Source organism: Leucopleurus acutus (genome assembly GCF_964270905.1).
Source record: "Leucopleurus acutus genome assembly, chromosome: 13".
Taxonomy (NCBI): domain Eukaryota; kingdom Metazoa; phylum Chordata; class Mammalia; order Artiodactyla; family Delphinidae; genus Leucopleurus; species Leucopleurus acutus.
Genome location: NC_139155.1, coordinates 75437791 through 75454087, shown reverse-complemented (window position 1 = coordinate 75454087; position 16297 = coordinate 75437791). Strand labels below are relative to the sequence as shown.

General features: G+C 53.4%; 1 protein-coding gene across 2 annotated transcripts in view; it reads right to left on the bottom strand.

Annotated features, from left to right (window-relative positions):
- The window catches only part of RASAL1 (RAS protein activator like 1), a 29985-nt gene that overhangs the window by 2722 nt on the left and 10966 nt on the right, over positions 1-16297 (bottom strand). The window contains exons 5-18 of one of the 2 annotated variants that reach the window (XM_082852855.1): positions 14963-15092; positions 12488-12569; positions 12213-12344; positions 10338-10426; positions 9961-10078; positions 9674-9827; positions 9232-9296; positions 8826-8938; positions 6571-6763; positions 3723-3860; positions 3018-3162; positions 1640-1812; positions 404-541; positions 181-316 (exon numbers count right to left, since the gene is read on the bottom strand). In XM_082852855.1, coding sequence (XP_082708981.1) covers positions 181-316; positions 404-541; positions 1640-1812; positions 3018-3162; positions 3723-3860; positions 6571-6763; positions 8826-8938; positions 9232-9296; positions 9674-9827; positions 9961-10078; positions 10338-10426; positions 12213-12344; positions 12488-12569; positions 14963-15092 — 1806 coding nt within the window. The remainder of the gene's footprint in view (positions 1-180; positions 317-403; positions 542-1639; positions 1813-3017; positions 3163-3722; positions 3861-6570; positions 6764-8825; positions 8939-9231; positions 9297-9673; positions 9828-9960; positions 10079-10337; positions 10427-12212; positions 12345-12487; positions 12570-14962; positions 15093-16297) is intronic. The other variant, XM_082852856.1, reaches the window with a different exon arrangement.

Sequence of the window (16297 nt, the reverse complement as noted above, 5' to 3'; positions counted from 1 at the left end):
GCAACCCTACAAGGTGGACACTATTATCAACCCCATTTCACACTTGGGGAGACTTCAAGGCAAGAGAGAGGTTAAGGAACTCGCCCAAAGTTGCAGCGCCAACCCAGGATGAGGTGGGACACTCTCTGATTGACAGGTGTGGAGGGCGGGGCCTGAGTCCGCCCTTCCCCGCCCCCTCACCTGAGCGCTCGGCCTGGAGGCAGCAGGTCCAGTGCGCGCTGCGGAACGCACCGGGGTGCCAAGCGGCCAGCTTGTCCGGATTGGGGGCGCTGGCCTTGCGCAGGGCCGATAGCCACTGGTTGAGCTCGTTCACGTTCTTCAGGAAGTTGGTGGGGGGCGGTCAGAGGTGGGGTGGGACCCAAGGGGCTCCCTCCGCTCCTCCCTCATATTCGCAGCGCCTCACCTTGCACTGGAGGTAGGTGGTGTGCAGCGCTCCCGCGCCGTCCTGCGTCACCACCTGCATCACGTGCGGCAGCTGGAAGGCGCCCTCGTCCACGCGCTCCACGGCGCGGATGTGCGACACCGGCATGGAGGATCGCGTCTGTGAGAGAGGACTGTCGCTGCCGGGCGGGCCGGGGGCTGGGGCTGGCGTGGCTGTGCCCAGGGACAGATTTCCTGTGGGTGTGTGCCTTGGCGTGGGGACATTCACCCCGCGCATCTGTGCTATGTGCGTGTCCACTTGGCAGTTCCGTGAGTCCTGCAGTCCTGGCCCATCACTCTCTAAGTGACAAGGTCTCTGGACAGCAGTTTCCACCATCGCAACCCTGACACAGCACTTGAGATGTAGTTTAAGCACGATACACTTCTCAACTTATTCATCATTACAACAAATTCCTGAGGCTGGGTCTATTATTCCTCCCAATTTATAGATGAGGAAACTGAGGCACAAGAGGATTAAAGGACCCTCCTGTGGTCACTCAGCTAGTGGAGCCAGAATTGAAACCCAGAGAGTTGAACTCTAGAATCTACACTCTGCTGATAAAGTAGAAAGAAGAAGTTGTGGGCACCCTCTCCAGTGTTAGCTATTATGGTCTGTAGCTGTGCAGACACAGAAATGGGTAGATCCAGTGTGTGTCTCAGTTTGTGCTAGGCTTGAATGGCAGCCCCATGAGGGCAGGGAGTTTATGTCTTGTTTACTGTGGTATCTCCAGTGACTAGAACACTGCATGGTACACAGTAGGTGCTCGAATAAATGCTTGATGGATGAATGAATGAGTGAACAAATGTCTGGATGTGAGGGCCTGTCCAGCCGGGCATGTACCTCTGGGTGAACAGATCCAATTGTGAGTCTCTGTGGTATGTGGGCAGAGACCTGGGTGGTCACATCTGAGTGGGGTTCAGCAGTGTCCATGCCCTGTGCATGTCCACATCTGGGAGGGTACGTCCCAGTCACCAGAGGTACATGTTCTGAAGAATGTTTGATGCCATGTGTAGGCGTTTGCCTGTCCGTGTCCTGTGCCCACACTGACCCAAAGATATGAGCAGAGCCTGGCCTCAGAGTTTGGACTTGCTAAGCTGCCACGGGGCCTTGGGCAGTCCTTGTCCCCTCCTGGACCTCAGTATCTCCCTGGGTACAAAGAGGCAGCTCTGTGAGTGAGGCCACCCCTGGAAAACCCTCCACAGTGGGCTGGAGCCCCACCTGACACTCAGGACTCCTAGAGTAGGAGAGCATCTCCCCGCTGAGCCGGAAGTAGCGCTTCTTGAACGCAAAGCGTGTGGCCAGGCCGGCGGGCTCTTCCTTGCGCTTGAGCAGGTAGCCTTCTCGAACGGTCACCGAGGGCGGGACCAGGGCCCTGACTGGGCCCCCAGGCTCTGGGAAATGGGGAGGGGGGACTGTGAACCCTTCCCACCCAGGCTCAACCTGCCGAGGGCCTCATGGAGGAGCGTGATTCTTGGCTCCCCTAGAGGCAGGAGGATGGAGAAGATGACTTTGGACTCCACTTTCTCCATAGGGAATGGGGACTGGGGGTATCAGGGAGTGGGGGGCCCAAAGCTGGCCTTGGCGATCCCTTTCCAGCTTGAGGGATGTGCAGGCAGCCAGCAGGGGGAGCCACGCCTTATGGAGTCAGTCCAGGGAGTGCCCTGGATCTAGCCACCCTTAGGGGTGTCCAGACACAGGCCCTCCCCAGCACACAGGGACCTCATCAGGCCACAACCAGGCCTCCACATTTTGACAGGCTGCTCCTATGTGACTTGGACCCAACTGTCTCATAACCCGGGCCCCACACTCTGATATAGACTCACCCCCAACTCCTCTGCTTAAAACTATCCCGTAGTTCCATTTCACTCCAGGTGAAAGCCAAAATCCTTCCAGCAACCCCACATGATCTGCCCCCCTCACCTCTCTTTCACTCCCTCTCATTCATTCTTCACTGGCCCCCTCACTGTCACTCTCTGTCCCCACCTCAGGGCCTTTGCACATGCTGTGCCCAGCCTGGAACACTTCCCCAGGATCCTCATGGCTTGCTCTCTGTCCTCTTTCAGGTCTTTATTCTAATATCACCCTAGTGAGGCCATTCCTGGCCACCCTCTCTAAAAGAATGACCTGCCACCCCCAGCCCAATATTCCCTTCCCTCTTTTATTTTTTCTCCTAAGCACTTATCACTCCGTTAACACATGTGATTTGGTAATTAATCTTGTTTACAGCTTGTTGTGTCCACTAGAATAAAACTTCCACGAGAGCAGGACTTTCTTCTGTTTCGTCCACTGCTGTTTCCCCAGCACCTCGAACAGTGGCTATTACAAAGTAGGCACTTAATAGATATTTGTCAATTGCATGAGTACCATGCCACGATTCCCACTCACATCTCCACACGGGCTGGAATGGTCTGGAGGGCCTGAGTCTGTTCGTCTGTGGGACCTAGCACGGTATGTGCCAGGAAATGTTTGTTGACTGACTAGCTGACCCACAGGTCCACGGTCTCAGTGCTAGGGGTGGGGGAGGGGTGGTAGAAGGGCAGGTCCCGAGGGTCCAGTGGAATGACAAGCTGGCTGTGGCAGGGCCACAGGAACTCACCCTCCTTCCCATCCACATCCACCAGCTGGTCCAGGAAGTCTCTCACACGCGAAATACTCTGCAGCAGGAAGGGGTGTAGGGGGGCCATCCACAGCTCCTTGCCCTGGCCCAGCTGCTGGCCCAGGTTTCCAATGCTCTGCACAGCCTGGAGCAAAGAAGCAGGGGATGCCAGCACCAAGGTCACTGCAGTGAGGAAGGCCCTCTGTAGACCCAGAACAGAGCCCCAGAGTCCTGGCTCCCAAATCAGTGCTCAATAAAAGGAGAAAACTCCGAGCAGCACCTGCTCTAGACGATATCTGTCCCTCTCTGTGCACAGAATGTATCCCCAGTGCTTTTATTTTGTCCCCTCCTGAACCCAGATAACCCCATTCAGGACTGCTTGATGCCATCATGCATACTCGAGCCCATCGGAACCTCAGAATGTGGCCCCTTTGCAAAGGATGGTCTAATTCATACTAAGGCATAAATGACTGCTAGCCTGCTTCCCGCTTTGCCCCTGGAAGGGTAGGGATTTTGTTCCAAAGAGGGAATTAGAAAGAGAAATGAATGCTTTCACATTCAGGATGGAAAGCTAATGGTGCCGTTTCAAACAGAGGTTTCTCTGGGCCTCATTTGGGTCTTCCATGGGTCCGGCCTCCACTCTGTTCCTCCCATGCTTCTCACTGGCTAAGGGCACCCGAGATGGGGGGGCTCCACTGCCGGCACCTTGGCAAGCAGCAGCAGTGAGCGTCTGGTCTGGGGATCTGCGTGCTGGTCCCGAAGGTCAAACAGCTTCGGGGTGAGGATGGCAGGAGCGAAGAATCGCAGGAAGAGAAAGCCACTTATGGCCAGGTTCTTCACATCCTGCGGAGAGGAGCGGCAGGTGAGAGGGGCCCCTCAAATCCACTTCTCAGCTGGGGAACTGAGGCAGCAAGGACTAAAGATTGGTGGTACAAGGGGAAGTAGAATGGGAGACAGGTCAGGAGGCCATCCTGGTCTGCCGAGGAGGCTTTTCCTCTCTGGGCCTCAGTTTCCCCACGTGGAAAATGGAGTAATAATACCAATCTTGCACGATCAGAATTAGCCAAACAGCCTCAGAGTCTGCTTTGTGCCAAGCACTGTGCTAAGGGCACAGCCCTATGAAAGAGGCATCATCATTATTCCCAGTTTACAGCTGAGGAACCAGAGGCTCAGAGGTGTCAAGTGACTTGCCCAAGGCCACACAGCTATAAGTGGCAGAGCCAGGATTTGAACCCAGGCAGGATTTGAACTCTGCTCTTCACCACACTCTCCTGCATTCAACACTAGCTACGGAGTGTCAAAAACTAAGCCTGAACTGTCACATTTACTCCTAAAGCAATCCCATGGGGGTAGATACTATTATCTGTTTTCCAGATGAGGAAACTGAGGCTCAGTAGTGAACCCAGTTCAGCTGGCTCCCTTGCACATCCTCCAGCCCCAGCCTCTGCCCCCTGCAAACTGTAAAGCATGGCGCCCCTCTGTGTGAGACCCAGGCCTGGCCCAGCTGCATGCACGTAAGGCTGGTGCCCCCAGCTCCAGCAGAGGGGACTTGGGGAGAAGGTGTCTCTCTATCCTGGGCGCAAGCTCCCCCCAGGGGGCTCCTCACCTACCCCTCACACTCACCAAGCTATATTTAGCCCGAGAATGTGCTGCAGTGTTTATTTAGGGGTTGTATTCACACATAAGACAATACCCTCTCTGGGTGTGTGCCAACTTCCCGGGGGCATCTCTGCGTTGACAGTGAGCCCTGACAGGAGCTGGGCACCTGGAGCTGCCCAGAGGTGAGGGTGGAGGTCCCACTCATCTGGAACCCTGAACTGCCCCCAAGCCTGCCCCCCCAGCCCACCATGTTCCAGGGTAATTTTAGCCTTTGATATCAGCTCATCAACTTCCTCCTTTCTTAAGAAGGAGGAACAAGTATCAGAGCGACAAAGAAAGGGGCTCCCTTGGGTTCCTGCGACCCCACCCATCCTCATGGGCCTGAGGAAGTCCCTGCTCCCTGCCCGTGGCCTCTGCCTACCATGGAGGCTGAAAACTGGGGGACACTTGGGTGTCATTGATCTTGGTTCCTCCCACAAGGGCCAGGCTGTCTGGGGCGCTGGCCTCCCGCTTCCCTCCCTTCCTCCCTGCCTTGGCTGTGTCCCACTTAGCACCTCCACTGGCAACCCAGGCACGAGCCCTGCAGCTGTGGGGTAAATCACCCATGTCCCAGTTTGGAGGCCCAGAGCTCAATCCGCAGGCGGGGATGAGGGAAGAAGGAAGAGGTTCCCACTGCGAGTCTGGAGGCCTAGCCTTGAGTCCACGACTCTTGGCCAAGGTGCCTCACCTCTCTGGGCCTCGGTTTCCCCATCTGTAAGTGGGGAGAGGTGTGGCATAAATCAGGACCTCTTAACCCAGGCTCTAGGGGTTGGGCCATTACATTTCCAACATTTAGCGGGTCCTAGATCTTTCTGCAAAGCGAACCCCAGTCTGCATTTCTATTATGTCAGTGCTGTGTAAGACCTAGCCTCACTCGGTGTCATTTGTAAGCAAGGACCGTGACTGCCACCTCGGAAGGCATGCTGAGCATTAAACCTGGGGGTCTCAAACTGGCAACCCACAGGCCAGTCCAGCTGCAAACGTGTAATGATTGGCTCAAAGTATTACTGTTGTGTTATTGTTGTTAGGTAAACTAGTGCCAAAATTTAAAAAATAAGATTCCACACATAAAATCTAGACTGTTGGATTAAAAAACAAAAAAACTCTGAAGATCAGGCAATATTGGGTCCCCATTCCTACATGGCAATAATTGATTGTCTGGATCTGCCCCTTTAAGACAAGCTGTGGGAGCTCCAGTTTGCCACAGTCCCTACCACTCCCTACTGTCCAACACCTTGACTGCTCTGTTCATTTACCTCACCTGCCTGAACTCTACAGCACCTAGAGTTCAACTTTTGTATCAGTATTAGAAAAGCACTAGCATGTGCAGGGATTTCTTTTTAGACTATTTTAGGTGTCTGCTACTGAGTCCTGTGTGCCAGCCATCTCTGTCTCTCTGTCTCTCTGTCTCCCTGTCTCTCTAATAGCTGGAATTTAAGAAGCACTTGCTTTGCGCCAGACTGTATTATTTGGTGGTTATGAGCACAGGTTCAGGAGTCTGCCTGGGTGGGTGCCTATCCCATCACTACCCCCTCCTAGCTGTGTAACTTAACCTCTCTGGGCCTCAGTTTCCTCCTCTGTAAAATGGAATAATACTGGCACCCGGCTCGTAGGTGGAAGCGAAGACTAGACGAGGTAATAAATATGTAGAACAAGGTCTGACTCCTAGAAAGGGCTATATATAGTGTTAACTGCTATTATTATCATCATCATCATGATCATCATCATCGTCACCCCTGGGTCCCAGATTCTATCAGAACACTGTCCCCGCTTCTGCCAAGACACACAGCACTTCAGCGTAGGCAGCCCAGGTTTTGTCCCGCCCCTGCCCTTTCTCTCCCTGTGACCCTGGACAAGCTACTGCCCCTCCCCAGCCTCAGTCTCCCCATCTGCCCAATGGGAGTGCCTGGCCCACCTTGTGCTCTGCCTGGGGAAAGCGCTCCTCCACGCACTGGCGCAGCTGCTTGAAGGCGAGACGGATGGCGGGCGGGCAGCGCCCCACGGAGCCCACAATGGTATCCACGATGGGCCCCAGGTAGCCCGTCAGCAGTCCCAGGCTGGCCTCCCGCATGTGCTCCTCGGAGGGCGCACCCTTGAAGGAGATTCTCCTGGGGGAGCAAGTGGAGGGCTCCGCCTCAGAGCCTGGCATCTGCCTGCTCAAAACCCTCCATGGGCCCCAACTGAGCTCAGAGAGCACCCACCTTCCCATCCCATCTCCATGGCCTCCCCTCCTACCATTCCACTGCAGCTACTTCAACACACGGAGCTTATTTCTGTCTTGGGGCCTTTGTACCTGCTGATCCCCCTGCTGGGAATCACCTCCTCAAAGAGGCCATCCCTCCCCCACTGCTCATCGTCACAGACCCTGGTTCAGCGCATTTTCAGCATGGACCTGCCAGACACACACTCCTGCCCCAGGGCCTTTGCACTTGCGGTTCCCCTTGCCTGGAACACTCTTCCAGCAGATCTGTGCACGACTCCCTCCCTCAACTCCTCCAAGTCTTTGCTTCCATGTCCCCTTCTCTGGGAGGCTGTCCCTGTGACACCCTACGGAATATCGCAAGCCCCTCCCCTGCTCCTGGCTCTTGCCAGGACCCTCCCTCACTTTATCTCCCTCCTTTCCACTGATCGCCTGCAATAACCTTCTTCTTTAGTTTATTATCTGTCTCCCCCGAGAAGAGGGACTTGTGTCCATTTTCTCCCTGCTACGAACTCAGCTTTCAGCCCAGTGCCTGGCACATAGTAGGTGCTTAACAATTGTTTCGTTGAATAGACGATGGAATAGCACTTTTCTACCTGCAATGATCTTGCTCCCTTCCTTCCTGTCCCCATGCAGGTTTAGGGTCTGTCTTGCCTACCCTCAGATTGTGAATTCCATGGAAGCCAGGCTGGGGGTTCTCAGCCCCACTGTGCCCTGGACCCAACAAGCTAAGCCCTGAACTAATTGTCTCTGGCATTGAATCATTTAATCCTAATGGCAACCCAATGTTAGATTAAGTAGGCTGATTGTTCCCATTTAACAGATGAGGAAACTGAGGCTCAGAGAGGTCCCCTTGCAAATAGGTGGCAGAACAGAGATTATAACTCAAGACTGCCGGTTCCAGAGTCTGCCCAGTTTCCTGGATGCTCCAGCTCCCTGCGGGCGCCCACTGACTCCCACCATCCTTGCCAGGGGTGCTGGGAAAAGCCCTGGCCTAGGGGTTTCACAGATGGACTCTGCCCTTCTGCTCAGGGCCTGGATTCAAATCCCCACTTTGCAACTTCCCAACTGTGCAAGCTTAGGCAGGTGACCTCCCCTCTCTGAGCCTCAGTTTCCTCATCTGTAAAAAGGGTCCTAATACCTGCCTCCGGGGTGGTCGGAAGGTGAGGGCAGCACTTGCTGGGCAAGGCCCAAAGTGAAGGAAAGACCCTCTCCTGCCTCCACCATGGTCCCCAATGGACTGCCCAGCAACCGGCTCGGATGGCTTGGCAGGAACAAGCCCGCCCACCCTAGCTGGAGGAGGAAAGTCCTGGCAAGAAAGGAGGAGCCCATGGGCTTCCCTGACGGTCCACTGGTTAAGACTCTGCACTTGCACTGCAGGGGGCGCGGGTTCGATCCCTGGTCAGGGAACTAAGATCCCGTACGCTGCACGGCACGGCCAAAACAAAAAAAGAAAGGAGGAGGCCAGGGAGGCATGAACTGACTCCCCCGATCCCGTCACTGCCCTGCTCCCTAACCCCATGTCATCGAGCGCTGCAGGATGCTACCTCTGCTCGCAGACCCACGCGGGGCCCTCCCCCAAGGGCCTCAGCCACCACCACCACAATAACAGAAATAACTAGTACTTATGGAGTATTAATTAATGCTGGGCTTTGTGTATATAACTCAGTTAATTCTCATGACAATCCATCAGGTAGATATTCACGGGGGTTTAAGTAACTTGCCCAGCAGGTGTGGCAGAGCTGGGATTTGGACCCCGGGAGCTCATGTCTCAGAGTCCTGCCCATAACCACTGCATGACACCGTCTGAGGGGCTGGGCGCTTGCAGGGGAGGCTTTGAGGTAGAATGCGGGGCTCCTGAGCAGTCGTGCTGGAGGGAGGGGTGGGGGGCAGTCGGCAGAGACCCGGCCTGACAAGGCTGCAGGCAGACAAGGGGCCCGTGGACGGTTCACCCCTCAGGCTTGGCTCACCTGGTGCGGCCCAGGTCCATCTTGCACGGGTCCAGCTCCATGTACTTCTTCTCCTCGAAGACGCGGTTAATCACCGGCCTCAGGACCTCGTGCAGGTAGGGCATGCCCACGAGCTGGGGGCAGGGGGGCACCACACGGGGCGGGGCTGAGGGCGAGGCCAGGGTGTGCCCGTGAGCGAGGGTCAGGGGCACCACGCAGGGAGAGGTTCAGAGCGAGGCGGGGGCCTGCCCAAGGGCTGGGGTTGGGGTGCAACTCAGGGCTAGGCCAGCCACCAGCCACCAGCACTGCAGCTCAGCCACCCGGTGATACCTGAGGCTGGCCAAGCTCTGGGGTCCGAGTAAGCACTGGGAAGGGAGTCCCCTTGAGGAATCTGCTGCCAGGCCCCCCTAGGCCTTCACCAACTCACCTTCAGAAACTGTTCCATTGACTTGGATGCCAGGGAGTTAGAACGGAAGAGGGTGTTGGGGTCAGCTGGGAGGACAGAGGGAAGTGTTTGCTGGGATTTGGGTGGCTGAATCCACCTCACCCCACCCACCCAAGGTGGGGGTCATGATTCTTCCAGCCTCAGGAATTGAGGAGATTTGCAATGTCAACTCCGTTCACAGTACAAAGGCCCAGAGTGGTTAAGTGAGCTGCCTAGGGTCACACAGCTCATGAGTAGCAAAACCAGGGCCTGAACCCAGGACCATGCTCCCAGCTGACTGGGAGTGCACAGCCCGTGCCACCTCCGACACATACAGACACAGCAGCCCCTGCCCTCTGCCTGAGGCCCCCCCATTTCTCTCCCAGAGACGCGCTGCAAACTCATCCTTGGGGAGTGATGCATGAGGGTCATGCAGGCAACTCACTGGTCCGTGCCACCTCACGCCGGGTGAGATAGTCCAGAAAGGGCCCAGCCAGGCCCTGGCCAAGAAAGAGCTTCACCAGCTTGGTGGCAAGCTCCTGGCGGCAGTCCCCCGAGGTCAGCTCCTCCAGGACAGCCAGGGGGCTGGCAGCATCTTCCTGCACAAGGACAGGAGGCAGGAGAGGTGGCCTGGGGCCCTGGGACCCCAAAGCAGAAAAGCCCAGCTAGACATCCCTGAAGCAAGGGGAGGCCATGATCCAGATCCCTGCCCACCCGCAGTGATGCACCCACCTCTGCCGGCCCCAGCACAGACTCCATGAGCAACTCCCTGAGTGGCTGGTAGTACTGGGAGGGCAGGACGCGGTCCTCGGTCAGGCGCACCTTCAGCCGAAGAGCACCCAGGCTCCCCCTGGCCAGGGCCAGATCACAGGTGAAGGAACGTAAGTATGTATGGGCCAGCACAGTGAGCCAAGATAGTCAGGTGTGAGTACAGGTAAAGAGCATAGATATTTGTAAAACAAGACAGGTGTGGACAGGTGTGGGCAGGTGTGGCCAGTATAAACAGGTGTGAACAGATATCAACCGGTATAAATACTGTAATAATACAAGCTGAAGGTGGTACCCAACATGGTTCCAGCCCAGCCTCCTCCCTCTGCACCCACGTTTACCCAGAATCCTCCTCCGCTCTGGGAAAGGGCAGGAGGTGGAACCAGCCATTGGGCGGATTCTGCTGTAGGACCTGCGGGGGGAACTCCACCTGTGGGGGGGACACACAGACCCTCAGCAGAGCTCTGCCCCACCCAGCCCTGGAAGAAGAGGTCGGGCTGCCCACCCAAGGAGGGGCGGCAAAGCCCGCCAAGGGCTACCTCCTCCTCCCATACCGTATCCTGAGGGCCTCCAGGGGACACTTAATTTACAGTTGAGGAAACTGAGGTTCAGAGAAGTGGAGTGACTTGCCCGAGGTTACACAGCTGCTAGAGACAGCATGTCTGGACTGAGTGTATTTTCAGCTCTGTTTAGGGACGAAACTTGCATCTATCAAAAGGCATAAAGGGAATTCCCTGGTGGTCCAGTGGCGCGGCCAAAGGTAACTAAATAAATAATAAAGACAGTCCAGAAGGCCCGCAAGCCCCACCTCCCTCTCTTTTTAAATAACAACTTTACAGAGATATAATTCACATCCCATACAATTCACTGATTCAAAGCGTGTAATTCAGTGGGTTTTAGTATATTCACAGAGTTGTGTGACCATCACCACTAATTTCAGTCCATTTTCTATCAGTTCCCCCACCAAAAAAAGGCCTATACCCATTAGCAATCACTCCCCATACCCCAGCCCCTGGCAACGACTTATCTACTTTATGTCTTTATAGATTCACTCGTATTAGACATCTCATATAAATTAAATCATATAAGATGTGGGAGGTTTGGGATTGACTTCTTTCACTTAGCATTGTGTTTTCAAAGTTCATCCACGTTGTAGTATGTGTCAGTACTTTGTTCCTTTTTATGGCTGAATAATATTCCATTGTGTGGATATACATTTTGTTTATTCGTTCATCTGTTGATAGACATTTGGGCTGTTTCTACTTTTGGTTATTATGAACGATGCTGCTATGAACATTAATGTAACCTTTTTGGTGTGGATATAAATTTTCATTTCTCTTTGGTACACACCTAGGAGTAGGACTGCTGGGTCATGTGGTAACTCTATCTTTAATCATTTGAGGAATTGCCAGACCGTTTTCCAAAGCCGCTGCACCATTTTATAGTCCCACCAGGAGTGCATAACCAAGTCTTCCTCTTATTTGCTCTAATATTGCCTCCTTTTAAAAACTGCCAGCCTTTGGAGTTCCCTGGTGGCCTAGTGGTTAGGATTTAGTGTTTTCACTGCCGCAGCCCAGGTTCAACCCCTGATTACGCAGTGCGGCTGAAAAAAAACCCCAAAACTGTCAAGTCTGAGTATACATCCACTACTACTGAGAGGCAAGAAAAATCGCACGCATTTTACAGATGGGAAGACTGAGGTTCCAAGAGAAAGACCTTGAGCCCAGTGCTTCCAGGAGTAAGAGTTAGACTTAGATTCTGGAATCAAAGAGACTGAACTCAAATCTTGACTCTGCCATTTCTTAATCATATGACCTTGGGAAAGCCACTTAACCTCTCTGAACCTGCGTTTTCCCATCTGTAAAACGGGGACAACAATGGTCCTAGCCTCTTAACAGTGGCCATCAGGTGATGATGACCAATGAGGTGATGCTGGAGAAGCACTTAGCACAGGGCTAGCACACAGTCATCCTGGGTACTCTCATCCCAGAATAAGAATCTGGGCCCACCCTGTGACCTTGGACAGGTTCCTGCACCAATGGAACAATGGCACTCCGTCACCCAGGCCTGGCCAGGGGACCTGATGAGGCAGCCTTCACATCTACCCTTCCAAGCAAGCCCGAAGATGCCCAGTCCATCTCCCCCTTCCCCCTTGGAGGCAATGGGAAGCCATGGAGGGTGTCAGGGGAGGGGGTGTTGGGGGGGGGCGTGCTCACCATGCCCAAGAAGTCATTCTTGCCAACCATGTCCCAGTCCCAGAGCTCCACCCGCAGCGGGGATGGGGGACCTGGCATCTCCCGCAGCTCCAGCACCTCATCCCAGTGTGGGAAGCGAGTCTTCTTGATGGTCTGGGAAAGGAGGGAGTGAGAGAGAGAGCTAATGGGACCACTGTCCCCATTTTACAGATGGTAAAACTGAGCTTCAGAGAGGTTAAGCGGCTTTCCCAAGGTCACCTGATGCCCCACTCTCCCGGCTCCACTACACCACTTACCGAAGTCTCCAAGCTCTGGCTGCCCCAAAACACACGTGCAAATGGGTCAGATGTGCCGGAGATGTCTCGGGGGGCCAGGTCCCTGGGGACAGATGAAGTAAGGGGTGGGGGGGTCACAGGATCCTTGAGGAGCAAGACCCAAGCTGGACCTTGGAAAGGGGGTTCAGGGTAGACCATTCAAAGGCTGCTGGTTTCCAAGGCAACGAACTACCCCATTGTAGGGATCCAGTGAGGAGCATCCCTCACCAGAGCCATCCAAGCCCAGTATCTTCCTCTTGACTAATGCTACCCTACGAGGACACACTACTATGCCCCTAGTATCTCCCTATTGACTAATGCTACCCTACGAGGACACACTACTATGCCCCTAGTATCTCCCTATTGACTAATGCTACCCTACGAGGACACACTACTATGCCCCTAGTATCTTCCTATTGACTAATGTTACCGTACGAGGACACACTACTATGCCCCTAGTATCTTCCTATTGACTAATGCTACCCTATGAGGACACACTACTATGCCCCTAGTATCTTCCTATTGACTAATGCTACCCTACGAGGACACACTACTATGCCCCTTGTATCTCCCTATTGACTAATGCTACCCTACGAGGACACACTACTACGCCCCTATTTTCTAGGGAAGGAAACTGAAGCACCGAAAGGTCAAGTTGAACATCACAAAGCAGCAGGTGAAGGTGCAGTGAGGAGGGGGAAGGGAGCCTCAGTTTCCCTGGAGCCCCTGGATGGGAGACCAGATGCCAGATGCCAGGGTTCAAAACCTGACTCTCCCATTCACTGGCTGGGTGACACTGGGAAAATTTACTTCACCTCCCTGAGCCTCAGTTTCTTCATCTGGAAAATCGGAGTAATAACAGACCAACGTCACAGGGCCAAGGGTTAAATGTGACAATATGTGTAAAGGGCTCAGCATAGCAGCCGGCAGGTGGTAAGTGCTCAGCTCACTCATTCACTCAACAAACCCTCATGCCCACACTGTGCCTAGGACGAAGAAAAGGCATGAAGCAGGGACCGCCTGCCTCTGGTTGCCATGACAACTCAAAGGCTCACCCCAGTCAGCCTCTCCCACCCCTCCTTCCCAAGGTCCCCCAAATCCAGGGACATTCCCCCACACACACACCCAGGGGCTGCTTGTTTCCTCCCGCTGCTCCTCTCCCACCCCTGCTCGGCATCCAAAGCCTTCTTTGGTTTCCTAGGAGCCAGCCTAGTTGCTAAGCGACTGCAATCAGTCCCTCTCCTACTTGCAAGGATCCTGCACAGCTTTGTGGCTGGGGAGGAGGTCATGGGCACAGAGCAGATGAGGTGTCCCTGCCCCATACTGAGTCCTTTTGTTTGTCCTATGCCTGCCTGCTACTCCATCCAGACTCCAGGGAGCCCCAGCTGGGGACAGAAATCTGGAGATTGTAGGAGAGGCACAGAGAGGGCAAGATAGGGCTTTAAGGTCACAGAGCAAACTAGAAATAGAGATCCAGCCCAACCTGGGCAAGGACTGGCCTAAAAGTAAGGGTCGAGGGAGTAAGGTGTTGAAATAAAAGGCAGAAAACAAGACAGGAGATGGGAGGGAAAAGAGGAGTGGAAGTATTTAAGGAAATAGAGGAATGGGGGAGCTGAGAAACAGAGAGGAGTGATAAATAGGCAAGAAGGAAGATGAATATCCCAGGAGCTGCTGCCCCTGGAGGTTCATCTGTGGGTTTTACTGGTCCTGCATCCATCTTCCTTCTTATGTTTCTTTGGGACAGGACCTACCCCTCCCTCTCTCCCAGTCCACATGACTTATGTGAGTTGATCCCTCCTTCCACTGCAGGAATGGGCTTCGAACTCAGGCCTGACCAGTCAGAGTCAGTGTAATTGGTTTAGTGATAGGCATGTACCCCAGATTGGGTCAATAAGAATTAGTCCCAGGATATTGGTTGGAAATGGTGAAAGACAGAAGTTCTTTCTCCATTGGAGCTGCCAAGTTGATAGCATGCCAGTCTGGGGCTTCTGGGGTCATCTTTGCCCCTACCTGGGGGAGAGACTGTCTGAGGATGAAGTTAATACAAAAGACATCCAAGGAATCTATTTCTACAGAGTCCTGATGTCACTGTTGGAGCACCTGGATCCAGCCATGCCTGAAGCTACCTGTCATTCATACAAGCCAATCTTCTTAAGCCAGTATGAATTGGGTGTCTATCACTTACAATTTGATTAATACACCTCCACACTCATCTGTCTGGTCATCCTGAGTATCTGGCCTTTGGTTGCTAGTCACTGGGGCCCCAACAAAGATTTTGTTTGTGCTTTAACCCAAGAAATTTGCAACCTGGTGAGCTTGGACCGTTTGCCTGCCAAGGATCCTGGTTGTGAGCCCAGAAGTGTGCCAGGAGAGAGGTGGTCTCAAGGCAGGAGGACCCAGTGGATTTCTGCTCAATCCCAGACCATCCTCCCATCCAATCCCCCATCATGACCATACCTGGCCTGGAGCACGTGACAGCGAAGACAACGGCCCCTCACATCCTCCAGCATCTGCACGGCCAGGCAGATCTCACCCTGCACCTCTGCATCAGGGTCCACATGGCTCAGGTTGATCCAGCTATCAATTCCTGGAGGGCGCAGGCACTAACATTCATTAAGCACCTACCGTGGTCTAGACAGTGCATTAACTTAAAAATTCAATTAACATTAAAAAGGTATTGAGTCTTGGACCTCTCATGTTAGCTTTCTGTTGTAGGTACTGTAATTATCCCTACTTCCAGATGAGGAAAATGAGGCACAGCGAGGAAGGAGCTTTGCCCATGATCCCACAGCTAGTAAACAGCAGAGCTAGGATTTAAACACAGGCAGTATAGTTCTAGGGCCAATGCCCCTAACCATGTACTATCACACTTTTCATCCTGATACATAAAGCCCCGCATCATTTAGTCCCAATATACTCCCCCCTCAATAAAAACCTTGGGGGCTTCCCTGGTGGCGCAGTGGTTGAGAGTCCGCCTGCCGATGCAGGGAACACGGGTTCGTGCCCCGGTCCGGGAAGATCCCACATGCCGCGGAGTGGCTAGGCCCGTGAGCCATGGCCGCTGAGCCTGCGCGTCCAGAGCCTGTGCATCCGGAGCCTGTGCTCCGCAACGGGAGAGGCTGCAACAGTGAGAGGCCGGTGTACCACGGAAAAAAACAAAAAACAAAAAAAAACTTGGACATTCCTATCTCTGAGCCTTCATTCAGGCTCTCTGCTTGAATCAATCAAGTCAATCTTAGTCTCAGTCTTAACCTCTCCCTCTCTCCTTCTCCCTCTCCCTCATTTCTCTCAACACTTTAGAGATATTGTTCACTGACTTCCAGCTTTGATTGTAGTTATTGGGAAGTCATTTCAGCCTAATACTTGATCTTGTGTGAATAGTCTATCTTTTCCAAGTTTAAGGACTACGGCTTTGATGTTTGCTGCAGTTTCCCCACAATGTGTCTAGGTAAGGATTTTTTTTTTTTTTTTTAATCCTGCTTAGTACAGGTTGTGCTTCTCCTGCTTATGGACTCATGCCCTTCCTTGAGTTTTGGAAAATTCCAGGTGGTCAATTTTTTTTTATCATTTCCTCTCCCCAGCTTTTTCTATCTTCTGCTTCTAGGACTCCAATTAAATGAATGTTAGACCTTCTCAGTTATTTTCTATGCCTTCAACTTCTCTTTTATACTTTCCTTCTCATTTCTCTGCTCTAAGGTTTAAATAATTTCTTTCTGAATGAACGATCTGCTGTTGAACACAGCCACTCAGTTTTCAGTGTCAACAACTGTACTTTTTCTCTCTAAAAGTTTG